The sequence below is a fragment of the Pelodiscus sinensis genome, unplaced genomic scaffold (assembly GCF_049634645.1).
Source record: "Pelodiscus sinensis isolate JC-2024 unplaced genomic scaffold, ASM4963464v1 ctg78, whole genome shotgun sequence".
NCBI classification, from domain to species: domain Eukaryota; kingdom Metazoa; phylum Chordata; order Testudines; family Trionychidae; genus Pelodiscus; species Pelodiscus sinensis.
Genome location: NW_027466023.1, coordinates 397,763 through 411,183, shown reverse-complemented (window position 1 = coordinate 411,183; position 13,421 = coordinate 397,763). Strand labels below are relative to the sequence as shown.

Here is a 13,421-nt window from a genome sequence, read left to right as displayed (position 1 = left end):
GCCTCCCTGCCCACTTCACCAATGGTACAAGCTTCAATGATTCCTTCATTCCTTTTTTCCACTTCTGTCTCTGGGCCTTTTTCATGCTGCCTCCAGGCACAAAATGATACTGATCTATGTTCACAAAGTTCTCATTCAAATCCTTCCTAGACTCATTTCTTCTGTAGTGCTCCCCAACTAGGAGTTCAGAGCAATAACAAAGATCATTCCCTCTTATCAGTTTCTCAGTGTGACCTGCAAGCTCCTCAAGGCAGGCATTGTCTTTTTGTCCTATACAGTCCAAGCACACTGTCAGCACAAATGTTTCTTCAAAAATGGTCAACATTGACCCAGATACCTTGAACACTGCCATTACTCTTATAAAGGTTCAGTTTACACCCAGCTGAGGTGAATAGGGATCTGTAGAATCAACAAAGATCCGTTAGCAATGCCAGAGAAAGGATTTACCATGGCTGTACCCAGAACACACAAGGAGTAAGGATATGTACTCATCCTCTAGGAGGTGCTTACCCACAAGGATATTCTTCCCATCCACATTGGTTGTGTATTTGTAGAGTGTCAAGGCAAATGTAGAGAGCTGCTGTGGTTGGCTGTGCACAGGTTAAGGAACTGAAAAGTGAGTGTTTATCCTCTGCCCCAGGAGTCTTATCCAGACACCAATCTCATGTTCAATACTATAACTGTGAGCAGGACTAGCTTGTGGGAGGGTAGGGCAAGCACTCAGCAGCTGGGGCAACAAGCTGCTCTTCTGCAATGTGTAGCACAGCCAAGCCATTCACTTGTTTGCCTCAGAATTTCAATCCCAAACTAAAGGCTAGTCTACACTAGAACCACTACAGTGGTTCATCTGTACCAAGACAGCTGCATGGGTATAGTGCTGCTAGTGCCAATATAAGAAAGCTCTCCCATTGGCAAAATTACTCCGCCTCCCTGAGCAGCGGTAGCTATGTTGGCAAGACAGCATCTCCCACTGAAATAGCACTGCCCAAACAGGTGAGTGTAACTTACATTTTTCAGAGGGGTGGGAATGCTGAGTCCAGCAGAGTTTGTTCACGATGGCCAACCTAGGCCGCTGCAATCGGGCTGCTTCACAGCAGCCTTCTGTATCCCCTCTCCTCTCCCCCTCCCACTGCCTCTGAGAGGCAACGGGGTGAGGGTGGGGCAGGTGGCACCACGGAGCTGGTGTTGGGGGAAAACGGCTTTTAAGCCAACTCGCACCAGCATTGGCTCCTGTTCCCCCCACTCCTCGCCCTTTGCTGGCGAACAGGGGGGTATGCAGTTGATACTCCAGTTGACTACTTGCTAACATCCCTAGTCTAGGTCAGGCAGAGAAAGCCTTGAAACAGAACTCTGATGAGGATGGGATGAAAGCACCTGATGGGAAGAACCTGGTTAAACAAAAAGGCCTCAGATAAGTTCCCTTTCCTGTATTCTCCCCCGCTCCCGCTGTTGGACCTAGGACAAAAATAAACAGTGGGAAGGACAGAAAGAGCTCAAAGGATACAATCCATCCAGGAGGAATCTTTCCATTAACCTGCAAGCATAGAAATGACATGAGCTTTTGTTGGTACAACCCACTTTTTCAGATGACACGAAAGCTCATGATACCATGTACGTGTTTTGTTAGTCTTTAAGGTGTTGCTAGACTATTAGTTGTTTTTTAAGTTCTCCCTGATACAGTCAGGAATCCCATTGCTATTCACACTCAGCCTTTCTCTTGGTTGCAGACATAACTAACATATCACTATCACTATGTAGGTAACAACAATAATTAGAGTGGCTGGCAATAAGGGCCGGTTACTCACTTCGATTTCCCCACAGCACTGTCCCCCAGGCAAATAATCTTCACATTTTCATCTGCATCATATTTCTCCTGGTCCAGCTCCTCACAGGAATCGCCCCATGTTGCTTCTCTAGCCATGCTGCTTCCACCCTAGCTGCACAGAAGCTACCTCTCCTAGGATCAAGAGTAAGATTTGACTTATCTGAACCTCCCAAAGAGTTAGGATAAGCTCCCGGGGACAGCTCCACACCCCTCAGGCCCACCCGGGGACAGCCCCACACCCATCAGCGCCCCGCCTCCCCCCCCCCCCGGGGACAGCCCCACACCCGTCACGGCCCCTCCCGGGACAGCCCCACACCCATCAGCGCCCCGCCCCCCCGGGGACAGCCCCACACCCGTCACGGCCCCTCCCGGGACAGCCCCACACCCATCAGCGCCCCGCCCCCCCCGGGGACAGCCCCACACTCGTCATGGCCCCTCCCGGGACAGCCCCACACCCGTCACCGCCCCACACCCATCAGCGCCCCCCCCCGGGACAGCCCCACACCCATCAGCGCCCCCCCCCGGGACAGCCCCACACCCGTCACCGCCCCACACCCGTCAGCCCCCCCCCCCACCCCGGGACAGCCCCACACCCGTCACCGCCCCCCGCCCCCGGGACAGCCCCACACCCGTCACCGCCCCCCGCCCCCGGGACAGCCCCACACCCGTCACGCCCCCCCCCCCCGGGGACAGCCCCATACCCGTCACGGCCCCTCCCGGGACAGCCCCACACCCGTCACGCCCCCCCCCGGGACAGCCCCACACCCGTCACCGCCCCCCCCCGGGACAGCCCCACACCCGTCACCGCCCCTCCCGGGACAGCCCCACACCCGTCACGCCCCCCCCCCCCCGGGACAGCCCCACACCCGTCACGGCCCCTCCCGGGACAGCCCCACACCCGTCACGCCCCCCCCCCGGGACAGCCCCACACCCGTCACGGCCCCCCCCGGGACAGCCCCACACCCGTCACGCCCCCCCCCCCGGGACAGCCCCCTTCCCACCGAGCCACCCCGTCTCCACAGAGTCCCCGCGCGACTCCCACTGACCAGCCGGGCCGCGTCCCGCTGCTACGCGACGCGACGGGGCGAGGCCCCGGGCTGCCCTCGCTAGATGCCGGAAGGACCCCGGGTCCTGGGCTGTCCTGGGAGCGCCTGAGACCCCTGCCCCTGAGCGAGACCCTTGACCCCGCCAGCAGTGGGAGCCGCCCACCTCAGCGCCTGTCGCCATGGCGACGCTCCCGTCTGCCCCTCCCGCGGGCGGCCCGTAGCTTCCCCGCGCAGGCGCGGTGCGGCGGAGCGATGGGCGCGGTGTTGCGCGCGGCGCGGCCGCTGCAGCTCACGCTGGCCGTGGTGAAGCCCGACGCCGTGGCCCACCCGCTGGTGCTCGCGGTGAGGGGGCCGGGCCTTGGGCACGAGCGCGGGGCGCGCCGCAGGCATCCCGCCCCGCCCCGGCTCCCGCCCCGGGGCCGGCTTGGCCCCCCAGAGGCGTCGGTGGGTGGGGCCTCCCCCGGTGTCAGGCCCCCCCCAGAGGCGTTGGTGGGTGGTGCCCCCCCCAGAGGCGTTGGTGGGTGGTGCCCCCCCGGCCTCACCCCCCCCCAGAGGCGTTGGTGGGTGGTGCCCCCCGGCCTCAGCCTCCCGCCCCCCCCCCCCCCAGAGTCATTAATTGGTGCTCCACCTCCCAGCCTCAGTCTGTTTCCCCCACCAGCACATTTGGGATCACTGGAGACTTCTCTATTTGAGCAGAGCTCCTGGGCCCATTAATGCTTGTTCTGCTGCTGCCCTGGATCCTGCTCAGAGCTGAGTCTGGAAGCTATGCTGTTCTTTGGAAAGACGTGAGCAGGATTTTCTCTGAGTCTGCAGAGCCTGGCAAGATAGCGAGGCAAGGACTGCCCTGTTCTCGCTGGAGATGCCAGGGACCCAACCCCGGAATTCAGGGCCACTTGGCCGTGGAGTACATGGGCTTGTGATTTATTCAGGTTGTATTGTACCCATTTCCAGGAACTATCCTCTACCTGCACCCTGTGCTCAACCTTGCTGTCCCTTGCTTTGTCCACACCTTCCTCCCATCAATCTGGATCCTCCTGCTTTCCTCCCTCTCCCCGATTCCTTGACAGAAGTCTTTGCTTTGCCATGTTTGATGTTTGTGTCTCACTCTTGCCTTGCCTTTCCAGGCTGTGCACGAGACCATCCTGAACAACAAATTCCTCATTGTGCGGAACAAGGAGCTGGTGTGGAGAAGAGAAGACAGCCAGCGCTTTTACCAGGAGCACTCTGGTAGTGATCTCAGAGAGCTTGCCACTGACTCTTGCAGCGCCTTTTATCAGGGTGAATCCTGGAGTGGGAGGTCATCTTAGTTCATGCAGGAAATGTTGAAGTGGGCAGTGGGGAGCACAGGGAAGAGTACAAGTTAGCCTTTCTCAGGAGGGGCATCACAGAAGGGCAAGGAGTTGAGAAATGGTTGAAGAGAAAGAGTTGGAAAGACTGTGTGGAGAGAGATTCGAAGACAGGTATTGTGTAGTTCAGCAAAGACATACATGAAAGGGGGTTTGACAGAGGGATAGAAAACTGATTTCTTGTGAAAAGCGCTCAGATCATATGCTGGTAGATGCTAGTATAAACCCTAGGACAGATAGATAGGGAATTAATCAGGGAGTCATACCACAGCAACTGGCTAGTCAAACTGAAAGGCACCATACCTAAGAATTGTCATAGGAAATACTTATGCAAGACACGATCTGTAGAGCTCTCAGCCATGAGCCATTACTGAGGCTAAGAGTTCAGTAGAAGTCAAAACACATTTAGACATTTGTGTGCATAGTGCTTTGCTACAGACTTTTTGTATGACTTTAGACTAGTTGCTTAGTACCTTGATTCCCCATCTGAGACTCGAAACCATAGCACTTTCCTACGTATTTTGTGTTTAGAGGATAAATACAATACATTAAAAATTGTGAGGTGCTCTGCTCCTGAAGAAACAGGGACAGATTGCATCATTTCTATCCAGCCATGGTACTAACAAACAAATGTCTTCCCATCCTGCTACATAGAGGAGCTAGCCATTGACCCACAAGGCTGGGGGGATGCTCCCACAAGGTTGCTTTATCCCACAATTGTCTAATGGAGGGTTCTGCCCCTGCTGTCAAAGTAGCTGGTATCAGTCCCAGTTGGAGATAGGATGCTTTGCTAGATAAGCTCTGAACTGGCAAAGCCTGTTCCTATTGTAAGAGCAGTCCAGGAAAGGTCTGTTGGGTAACAGGAAGGCAGTAGGGCAGGGTCAAACGAGTGTCAGGATGAAGGGGTGAGGGGCATCTATGCCCCCTTTGTGTGAAACGTTCATTCTTTCACTCTCGTTGCAGGACGATTTTTCTATCAGAGGCTGGTGGAGTTCATGGCCAGGTACCTCCCTTCTATTCCCCCAATTAATCCCTGCCCAGCAGTGAATCCCAGCCATGGATGCTAGCAGCTGTTCAGGCTGTCAGGAGTGAGCAGGGGGTGACTCCCAGTGTCACATACATGCCATTGTCCCCTCATGCTGGTGCTTATTCTAGCAATCCTAATGTTCTTGACTCCTCCACCCTCTGCCTTGGGAAGGGGAGAATGAGAATGGGACAGAGCAATGGGCAAGTTTGTTCCTAAAATCATGAGTTAAATGGCCCGGGGAGGCAATATTCATGGTACAATTAATAATGATCAAGCCTCTGGGCTTGAATTTTGGGATTCCAGAGATCCTCAATGCTGCCCTAATAGTGTAGCATTTGGGGGAGTGTGATCAGTGCTGATAGAAATGCCATTCTTTCCAGGCTACCTTATGTCAGATCCCTGTGCTGGAATCAGGGAGTTGTAATACTCTGGAATAAGACCCCATCATCTCTGGCAACCTGCTCTGTGTCCCAGAGCAGTGCTATATGGCAGCCACATTCTCCTGCTGTGTCTGTGAAGATGGAAAGCACACGAGGTGCTCTTATCCTGCTATAATCACTTCTCTTGTCCTGCCTGTGTTTCCCCAGTGGCCCTATGCGAGCTTATATTCTAGCCCATGAAGATGCTGTTGCACTTTGGAGATCTCTCATGGGACCCACCAAGGTATACCAAGCCCGAAATACAGCTCCAGACTCCATCCGAGGAGCTTATGGCCTCACTGACACGAGGAACACCACTCATGGCTCAGGTAAGAAAACCAGAGCAGTCACTGCGGTGGAGTCCAATTGAAGCAACATGCCGCCACCACCTCAAGGCCCGCTCTCTCTCTCTCTCTCTCTCCCCCCCGCCCCCCAACAGACTCCGCAGCATCGGCCAGTAGAGAAATTGCGTTCTTCTTCCCAGAGTTCAGTGAGAGTCATTGGTACCAGCAGGATGAGCCATGTCTGCGCTGTGGCCTGGCACGCTACGATGCAGAGGAGTGTGTTCACAGCATACTCAAGGCTGGCATGACAGAGTCATCCTAGAGAAGAGAAGGAAACTTACCCCTGACTGACTCCGTTGGAGATGAGGAGGACGTTGCCTTGCACTCAGGAAGTGCTGCTAGCAGTACTAGCTGGCCTGTCCCTGGAACAAGGACAGGGAACCATGTAATGACCATTACAGTGGACAAATACCAGATGCAATACGCTTTACATCACACTCTGGGAGATTGTCTCACTTTACCTCTGGCTGCACATGTAGTGCCTAGATAGCATGGTGCTACAGACAAACCTTAAATACCAGCAGGAATCCACAGAACCCCAGCATGGCAAAGGAACCTAGTCTGAAATTCACCAGCATTGAGCGTGCTCCCATACATACTGGTGTAGAAGGTACAGGAGGCACAGGGCTGTGTGCAGCAGTGAAGGCACAGATTTCAGTGCTGAGGATGTGTGGATTATCTCTGAGATGCAAAACCCATCCCTCTGCCTTGCCCAAATGCATGCTGGCTATTCATTACCTGTGACAATCTTGCATGCTTATCTAGCGCTTCCATCTGCAAAGCGCTTCTCCAAAACAGCAATAGTGTGCTGCAGTAATAAAGCTTTCTGTGCTGAGGCATCTCCACTGGCTGAGCTCTTTAAAGACAAAGTGGATCAGCTGTCATGTCTGAGCCAGTTCTCAGAAACCTCTTTGTCACATGGGAGACAGAGCTTCACCTTGAGGGTGCTGGTTTCAGCCTGGGTCCAGCTTGTGGGAATGCAAGGAATCAGGATAGGAGTCCATGGGAGGGCTCACTAACCTCCAGAGCTGTACTTAGTTTCAGTGCCAGTATCTTTGAATCTAGCACCTCACCAGCTGCCTGCCTCAGGTACCAGGTGTTCTGTATTTCAGCCCTCTACCTAAGTTGCCTTGACACCACCTAGGCTATCATGAACATGTCCAAACAAAAATTAATAGTTTTTCCCTCTTGGGCTACTAAAATCTCTTCCCTACTTACAGACCCTATCTCAGGGCTTTCCTGTCAGGAGCCGATACTGTTCCTGTAGAATACTCCTTCCAGTCTGTCTTTGTAACCTAACCATGGGCTACTCTCAGCCAGAGGCTTTTTTCCTCTGGTGTTTCTCCCCCAGATGAGCTTCCTCATTCTGTTATGTCTTCGCTCTGCATCCCCTGACTGGAAATCAGCTAGCTACCCACTTCCCTGGGTGCAAAGCATGACACATTGGGTGCATTCGCTAGGCTTGTGTGTGATGGCTGTTAAGCTCCATCGCAGAGCCCTTTACTCTCTAGTGGATGGTGACTCTAACCCAGCCCCATGTCAAGGGACTGACTAGAATGGAAAACCTCTCAAAAAGAAACTCAAGGAGCTTGACTCCTTTGACTTAATTAAACAAAAGCTGATGAGAGAGGTGATTGCTTTTTACAAATACATCAGAGGGATATGTGTGAGAGAAGGAGTTATTTAAGTTAAGCACCAGTGTCCCAAGAACAAATGGATATAAACTAGGCTTCAACAAGGTTAGCTTGAAATTTGGTGATGTTTTCTAACCATCAGAAGTTTGCTGTCTGGGTCTGCTAGCAGCAAATATCTCCAACAGCTGGTGATGGGACATTAGATGGGGATGGCTGTGAGATTCTTACCAGTAATACTTTCCTAGGTGTCTGGGTGGTGAGTTCTACATCCATGCTCAGTGTCTGATTGCCATGTTTGGAATCGGAAAGGAATTTTCCCAGGACAGATTAGAAGAGACCGATCTGGGGTGGTTTTGTGTGTGCACCTGTGCATGCATCTTCCTCTGCAGCACAGGGAATTGGCTACTTTAGTCTAATTGGCCAGATTTAATCTAGCATAAATGATGGGCTCTCTTCTGTAACTGGAGATCTTTAAACTGTGAAATAAGTGAGCTTGAGTCTGAAGAAGTGGGTTTTGCCCATGAAAGCTCATGATACGATATATAGTTCTGTTAGTGTCTTAACACAGGACTGTTTGTTATTTTTAAAGTTACAGACTAACATGACCAGGGCTCACCAAGCGGCGGCGAGCCCCACTCGCCAGCCATACAGAACTGCACGCTGCGCATGTGCAGCCTGTGCTGCTAAAATCTACTTGCCATGGGCAAGTAGGTTACATTAAAAGTCTCAGATGGGGTAGTCATGTTCAGGGCTCGACATTTAAACTGTGATGTGAGGACTTCAGTAATTCAGCCAGAGGTTAGGGGTCTATTACAGCCATCAGTGAGTGAGGTTCTGTAGCCTCTGCTGTGGGGGAGGTCAAACCAGAGGATCACAATGGTCCTGTTCTTAACATCTGTGAGTCTAACTGATATAGTTTGATTGCCTCATTCTGCAGCTCACTATAGCAAAACAAGAAACACAGTGCCTACTTGTTTATATGCCCGTTTACAGTGTGAAGGAAAAAAAGCTGTGTGGTCATGGGGAACTTTAATTTGAATGATGTGCTGGAGTTCTCTTGTCAGTATTAAAATATTCATGGAATTTTTATACATTATAGATGACAATTTCTTAACTCAAAAAGTGCTGCAGCCAACATTGAGGAAATTCTTTATTAGATCTTCTAACTACAGCTAAAGAGGAATTGATCACAGAACTAAAAATTAACAGTTGCTCAGGTACAAGTGATCATGATAACCACATTTCTAATTTGCAAGCAGAATAAAGTGTAGACCAGTAATTAATTATTTACATGCACGCCTTCCCACATAAACACACAAACCTGTGGAGCGTCCACGCCTCAACTGCGCTTTTGCACAAGTAAATCAACAGTAAAAGGGCAGAAGAGAGGGCTTTTGCTAGTGTAGATAAATCTTTTTTTATGAGGCATAACTCCTTTTTGCGCTACAGCTATTGTGCAAAAAGGCAAGTGTGGATGCTCCAGAGGGGAAAAAGCACATGTACTGTGATGGCCATTCACAGAATGGACAATCGGAGCTTTCTTGCACAAGAACGTCCATGCGGTGTGGATGCTCTCTTGCGCAAAAGCACATCACTTTTGTGATGTGCTTTGAAGTGTGGACATGCTCTTGCACCAGAAGTTTTTGTGCAAAAACTCTTGCGCAAAAGACTTCTTGCACAAGAAGCATGTAGTGTAGACATAGCCACACAGTGCATTAGTGGGGCTAATTTCACAAAGCTGAAAACAAATTAGGAAGAATTTAATCAGAAAAATGTGATGGGTAGTTGGGACTAATTTAAAAACACTTTACTAGATGCCCTAAAACCTATGGCTGTGTCTAGACTGGAATGATTTTGCACAAAAGCGCTTGCTTTTGCGCAAAATCTTGCCGCCTGTCTTCACTGGCCGCGAGTATTTGCGCAAGAATACTGACTTTGTAATGTAAAAAATCAGTGGTTCTTGCGCAAATACTCTTACACTCCCGCTCAGGCCAGTGTAGTGTAGAATGGCCAGTGTAGACAGCAACGTTAATTTCTTGCGCAAGAAAGTGTCTACGCTGCCACGGATGCTTTTGTGCAAAGGCACATGCCAGTATAGACGCTCTCTTGCGCAAATACTTTTAACGGAAAAACTTTTCCATTAAAAGTATTTGCGCAAAATCATGCCAGTCTAGACGCAGCCTGTGATTCACAATCAAGAAAGAGAAGCCATGCTAATTGAAAAAGCATCCTGGTTCAGAAGGGTAGTGAAGGCAGCTGTAAAAAATAAATACCACAAAGAAAGGGACAATTGATAGTAATTAATATAAATCAGATGTTAGAAATTGTAGAAAATTGATGCAGAAAGCTAAGGGATGCAAGAAAACATCTGTGACCAGCAGAGTTAAAGAACAGTGAGAAGGAATTTTTAAAATATATTAGGAACAAATAGAATTCTGCCAGCGGAGTTGATCTATTACTAAATGGAAATGGTAGACTTATCAATAATCAGAAAAAGCAAAAGTTTCCAATAAATAAACCTGTTCTGTATTTGAGGAAAAGATGATGCAGTTTCATATTGTGAAAATGCTTTTTTCCATTCCATTAGTATTGCTGGAGGATGTTAAAAGAACGTACTATAGTTAGATACTTTTCATTCAACAGATGCAGATAAATGGCATCCAAGAATTTTAGAAAGATGGCTGAGAAGCTGGACTGTTAATGTTGATTTTCATTCAATCTTGAAGCCGTGGGGAAGTTTTGGAATGCACCAGTTTTAAAAAAGGATAAACAGAATGACCAGGTAATTATAGGCCTGTCAGCCTGATATCGATTCCTGGCAAGATAATGGAGTGGCTGATACGGGACTTTATTAATAAGGAACTAAAGAAGGGGAATGTGATTAATGCAAATCAACATGAACGACAAGCAAGGTCTTGGAAGACAGGAGAAGTGCTAACATAGTTTCCAACCCTGTCCACCCCGTTCAGTCCACTGCACCTTTTGGGGTTGACTATTTGCTTTTTGGTTACTGGCAGAGGGTAGTCCCGTACCGCACTCACTTTGTCCACTAAGGGATTCAGTCGCCTGCCTCCCACGCTATATCCCAGGTAGGATACTTCCCAGCATCCAAACCTGCATTTCTTCAGGTTCGCTGTCGAGCCCGCTTTCACCAGGGTCTCGAGTATAGCATGTATGTGCTGCAAGTGCTGGTCCCATGTCGTGCTGAAGATGTCATCAATATAAGCGACAGTGTACAGCTGGTGTTCACGCAATACCTGGTCCATTAGTCTCTGGAACGTTGCGGCTGCGCCATGAAGTCCGAATGGCATAGTTATAAATTAATACAGTCCAAATGGGGTCACGAAGGCTGTTTTTTCTCTTGCCTCGGGGCTTAACGGGATTTGCCAATACCCCTTGTAAGATCGATTGTGGAGAAGTGCTGAGCCTCTCAGATTCACTCTAGGAGTTAATCTACCTGGGGCATGGGGTAGGCATCAAATCGGAAGATGGCATTCACTCCTCGAAAATCTATACAAAACCGTGGTTTTTTATCTGCCTTTGGTACTAACACTATTGGGCTCCACCAGTCACTGTGTGACTCCTCCACCCCCCCCCCCCCCCCCATTGTAACATCATTTGCAGCTCCCGTCTCACGGATTCCCACAATTTCTTGGGCAAGGGCCTGAGGGTGCTACGGCCCCTCCTCCCCGGTTCCGTGTGTATTTCATGAATTGCGAGGGTGGTCTTACGCGGGCAGCTGGTCAATATGTGGGAGAATGCCTGCAGCAACTGCCCCACCTCCTTTCTCTGACCGGGTGTCAGCTCCCTTTCTATGTGGGGCTCCTCTTCCGGTTCACACCACGGGCCCAAGTCCAACTCAGGGGGGCGGGGGGGCTGAGGGTCCATGAAGAGAGGTTCTTGAGGTTTCTATCTCTTTAACAGGTTTACGTGGTATATCTGGGTGTCCTTCCTCTTTCTGTACAGTCGTATCTCATAGTCCACCTTCCCGAGCCTCCTCAGGACTTCAAAGGGGCCTTACCATTTTGCCAGCAGTTTCGAGTCCCGGCCTGGTAGTAACAATAAGACCCGGTCCCCCGGTTCAAACTTCCTCAAGCGGGCCCCTTGGTTATATGGTGCTTCTTCTTGTCCCTGGGCCTTTTCTAAATTATTCTTAGCTAATTCTCTGAGTGATTGTAACTTTTCCCGGAGGTGCAGCACGTACTGGACTGTTCCCTGGGCACTTGATAGCTGCTCTTCCCAGTGCTCTTTCACTAAGTCTAATATCCCTTGCGGTTGCCGCCCATAAAATAACTCAAATGAGGAGTATCCCGAGGAGGCCTGTGGTACCTCCCGGATGGTGAACAGCAGGGCTGGCACCATTTGTCCCAGTCCTGGGGTTCATCCTGCACAAATCGTCTTAACCTCATTTTTAGTGTCTTAGTGAACCGTTCCACTAAACCGTCGGTCTGAGGATGATACACGGATGTGCGTAGTTTTAATTCACAACATCCGACACAGTTCTGTCATCACGTGGGAGGTTACATTAGTGCCTTGGTCAGTCAATATCTCCCGGGGGAGCCCCACTCTCGCAAAAATTTTCACCAGCTCCCCTGCAATTGTGGGGGCCATTGTGGTCCATAAAGGGACCGCCTCGGGGTACCGTGTTGCATAATCTATCACTACCAGTATAAATTGGTGCCCCCGGCCTGTGTTGTACCAATAAAAGCAAGCAGGATCTTATGAGGGGGATAAGGTAAAAAGCCACATTTATTGTAAAGATAATAAAAAAATAAAGAAAAGATAGAAGCAAACAACATTGTTTAACTACTTAACCCTTATACATATAAACATTCATTCATCCATCCATTCATTCAGGTTCTGTGTATTGTTATAGTTACCAGCCTGGAAGTTGCTTGTGACAGAATACTGGCCAGGTACTCTGTACACAAGTGATGGTAGTGGGGAGCGAAGTCCTGATCAGATGCGCATCTGAAGCTCCTGGTAGGCTGGCAGCAGAACCTTGGACTCTGATTCCATAGTTTTTTAGTCCAGTTCTTATAGGAATTTCTTCCCATGCCAGTCTATGGAAATTGCTGCATCATGCTGATGTCTCCAGGGTGGCTGCCAGGTGCTCGTCAGTGATCTCATCGGGTGGACCTCCAGTACTTGGGTTTTCTCCACTTGACACCTTTTGGTTGCACTGGCACCTGACGCCTTCTTCAGCCCTTTGTTGCTGTATTCTCAGGCTGGCACCTCTCAGAACCATTCATTCATCGTCCAAGCACTCTCTCATACATTCATACAGTATTTTGTATAATAATAAAAGTTGTAGTTACAAAAGTTTCTGGGTGGTATTGCTTAAAACATTCTCTGAGTGCTGAGTAAAGTTACAATGTTTTAAAGAGAACAGGCGTCAATTATGTAACAATGCCCTTAGTCAATTACAGGGCTTGGCTCCCATAGCAGAGTTAGTGGCTTGACAACGCATTGTTACAATGTATCTCTGCAATGTCAATTTCAAGCAGCCCCTTGCACAAGCTTGAGCATGCCCTGGAGCACAGGGGGGGGGGGGGGGGGGCTGTTTCTGGCTACATAGGATTATATTCTTAAAAGTTCTAAGTTACATGACCTAATACATTATATTCTAAAGGGGCAATAATAATAATAAATCTAAACATTTAACAATCTTAACAAATAATAATAAGAAGAAGAATCCTAATAAATCTAAACACTTTAAGTTGTGGGGAACAAATTATGGGGAGTCACTTCCATTTGGGGGAATCATTTTCAATACATTA

General features: G+C 49.7%; 2 protein-coding genes across 10 annotated transcripts in view; one reads left to right on the top strand and one right to left on the bottom strand.

Annotated features, from left to right (window-relative positions):
* Nucleotides 1-3,172, bottom strand: part of LOC102453896 (RAB, member of RAS oncogene family like 2A) — a 70,704-nt gene extending 67,532 nt beyond the window's left edge. The window contains exons 1-4 of one of the 5 annotated variants that reach the window (XM_075918369.1): nt 3,035-3,172; nt 1,806-1,957; nt 1,505-1,534; nt 511-590 (exon numbers count right to left, since the gene is read on the bottom strand). In XM_075918369.1, the coding sequence (XP_075774484.1) occupies nt 511-590; nt 1,505-1,534; nt 1,806-1,921 (226 nt within the window). In that variant the 5' untranslated portion in view covers nt 1,922-1,957; nt 3,035-3,172. The other 4 variants (XM_075918368.1, XM_075918370.1, XM_025183462.2 and 1 more) reach the window with 4 other exon arrangements.
* On the top strand, nt 3,082-12,966 carry NME6 (NME/NM23 nucleoside diphosphate kinase 6). Of its 5 annotated transcripts, none has more exons than XM_075918367.1 (5): nt 3,082-3,213; nt 3,996-4,098; nt 5,181-5,220; nt 5,832-5,992; nt 6,103-6,844. In XM_075918367.1, exons 1-5 carry the CDS (start codon nt 3,124-3,126, stop codon nt 6,267-6,269), a joined length of 561 nt encoding a protein of 186 aa, XP_075774482.1. In that variant the 5' UTR covers nt 3,082-3,123; the 3' UTR covers nt 6,270-6,844. The 5 variants fall into 5 exon arrangements, with proteins under 5 accessions (XP_075774482.1, XP_075774480.1, XP_075774479.1 ...); XM_075918365.1 differs by having other exon boundaries at nt 3,996-4,149; XM_075918364.1 differs by lacking the exon at nt 6,103-6,844 and adding an exon at nt 10,285-12,966 and having other exon boundaries at nt 3,124-3,315; nt 3,996-4,149.
* The last annotated feature ends 455 nt before the right edge of the window (nt 12,967-13,421 follow it).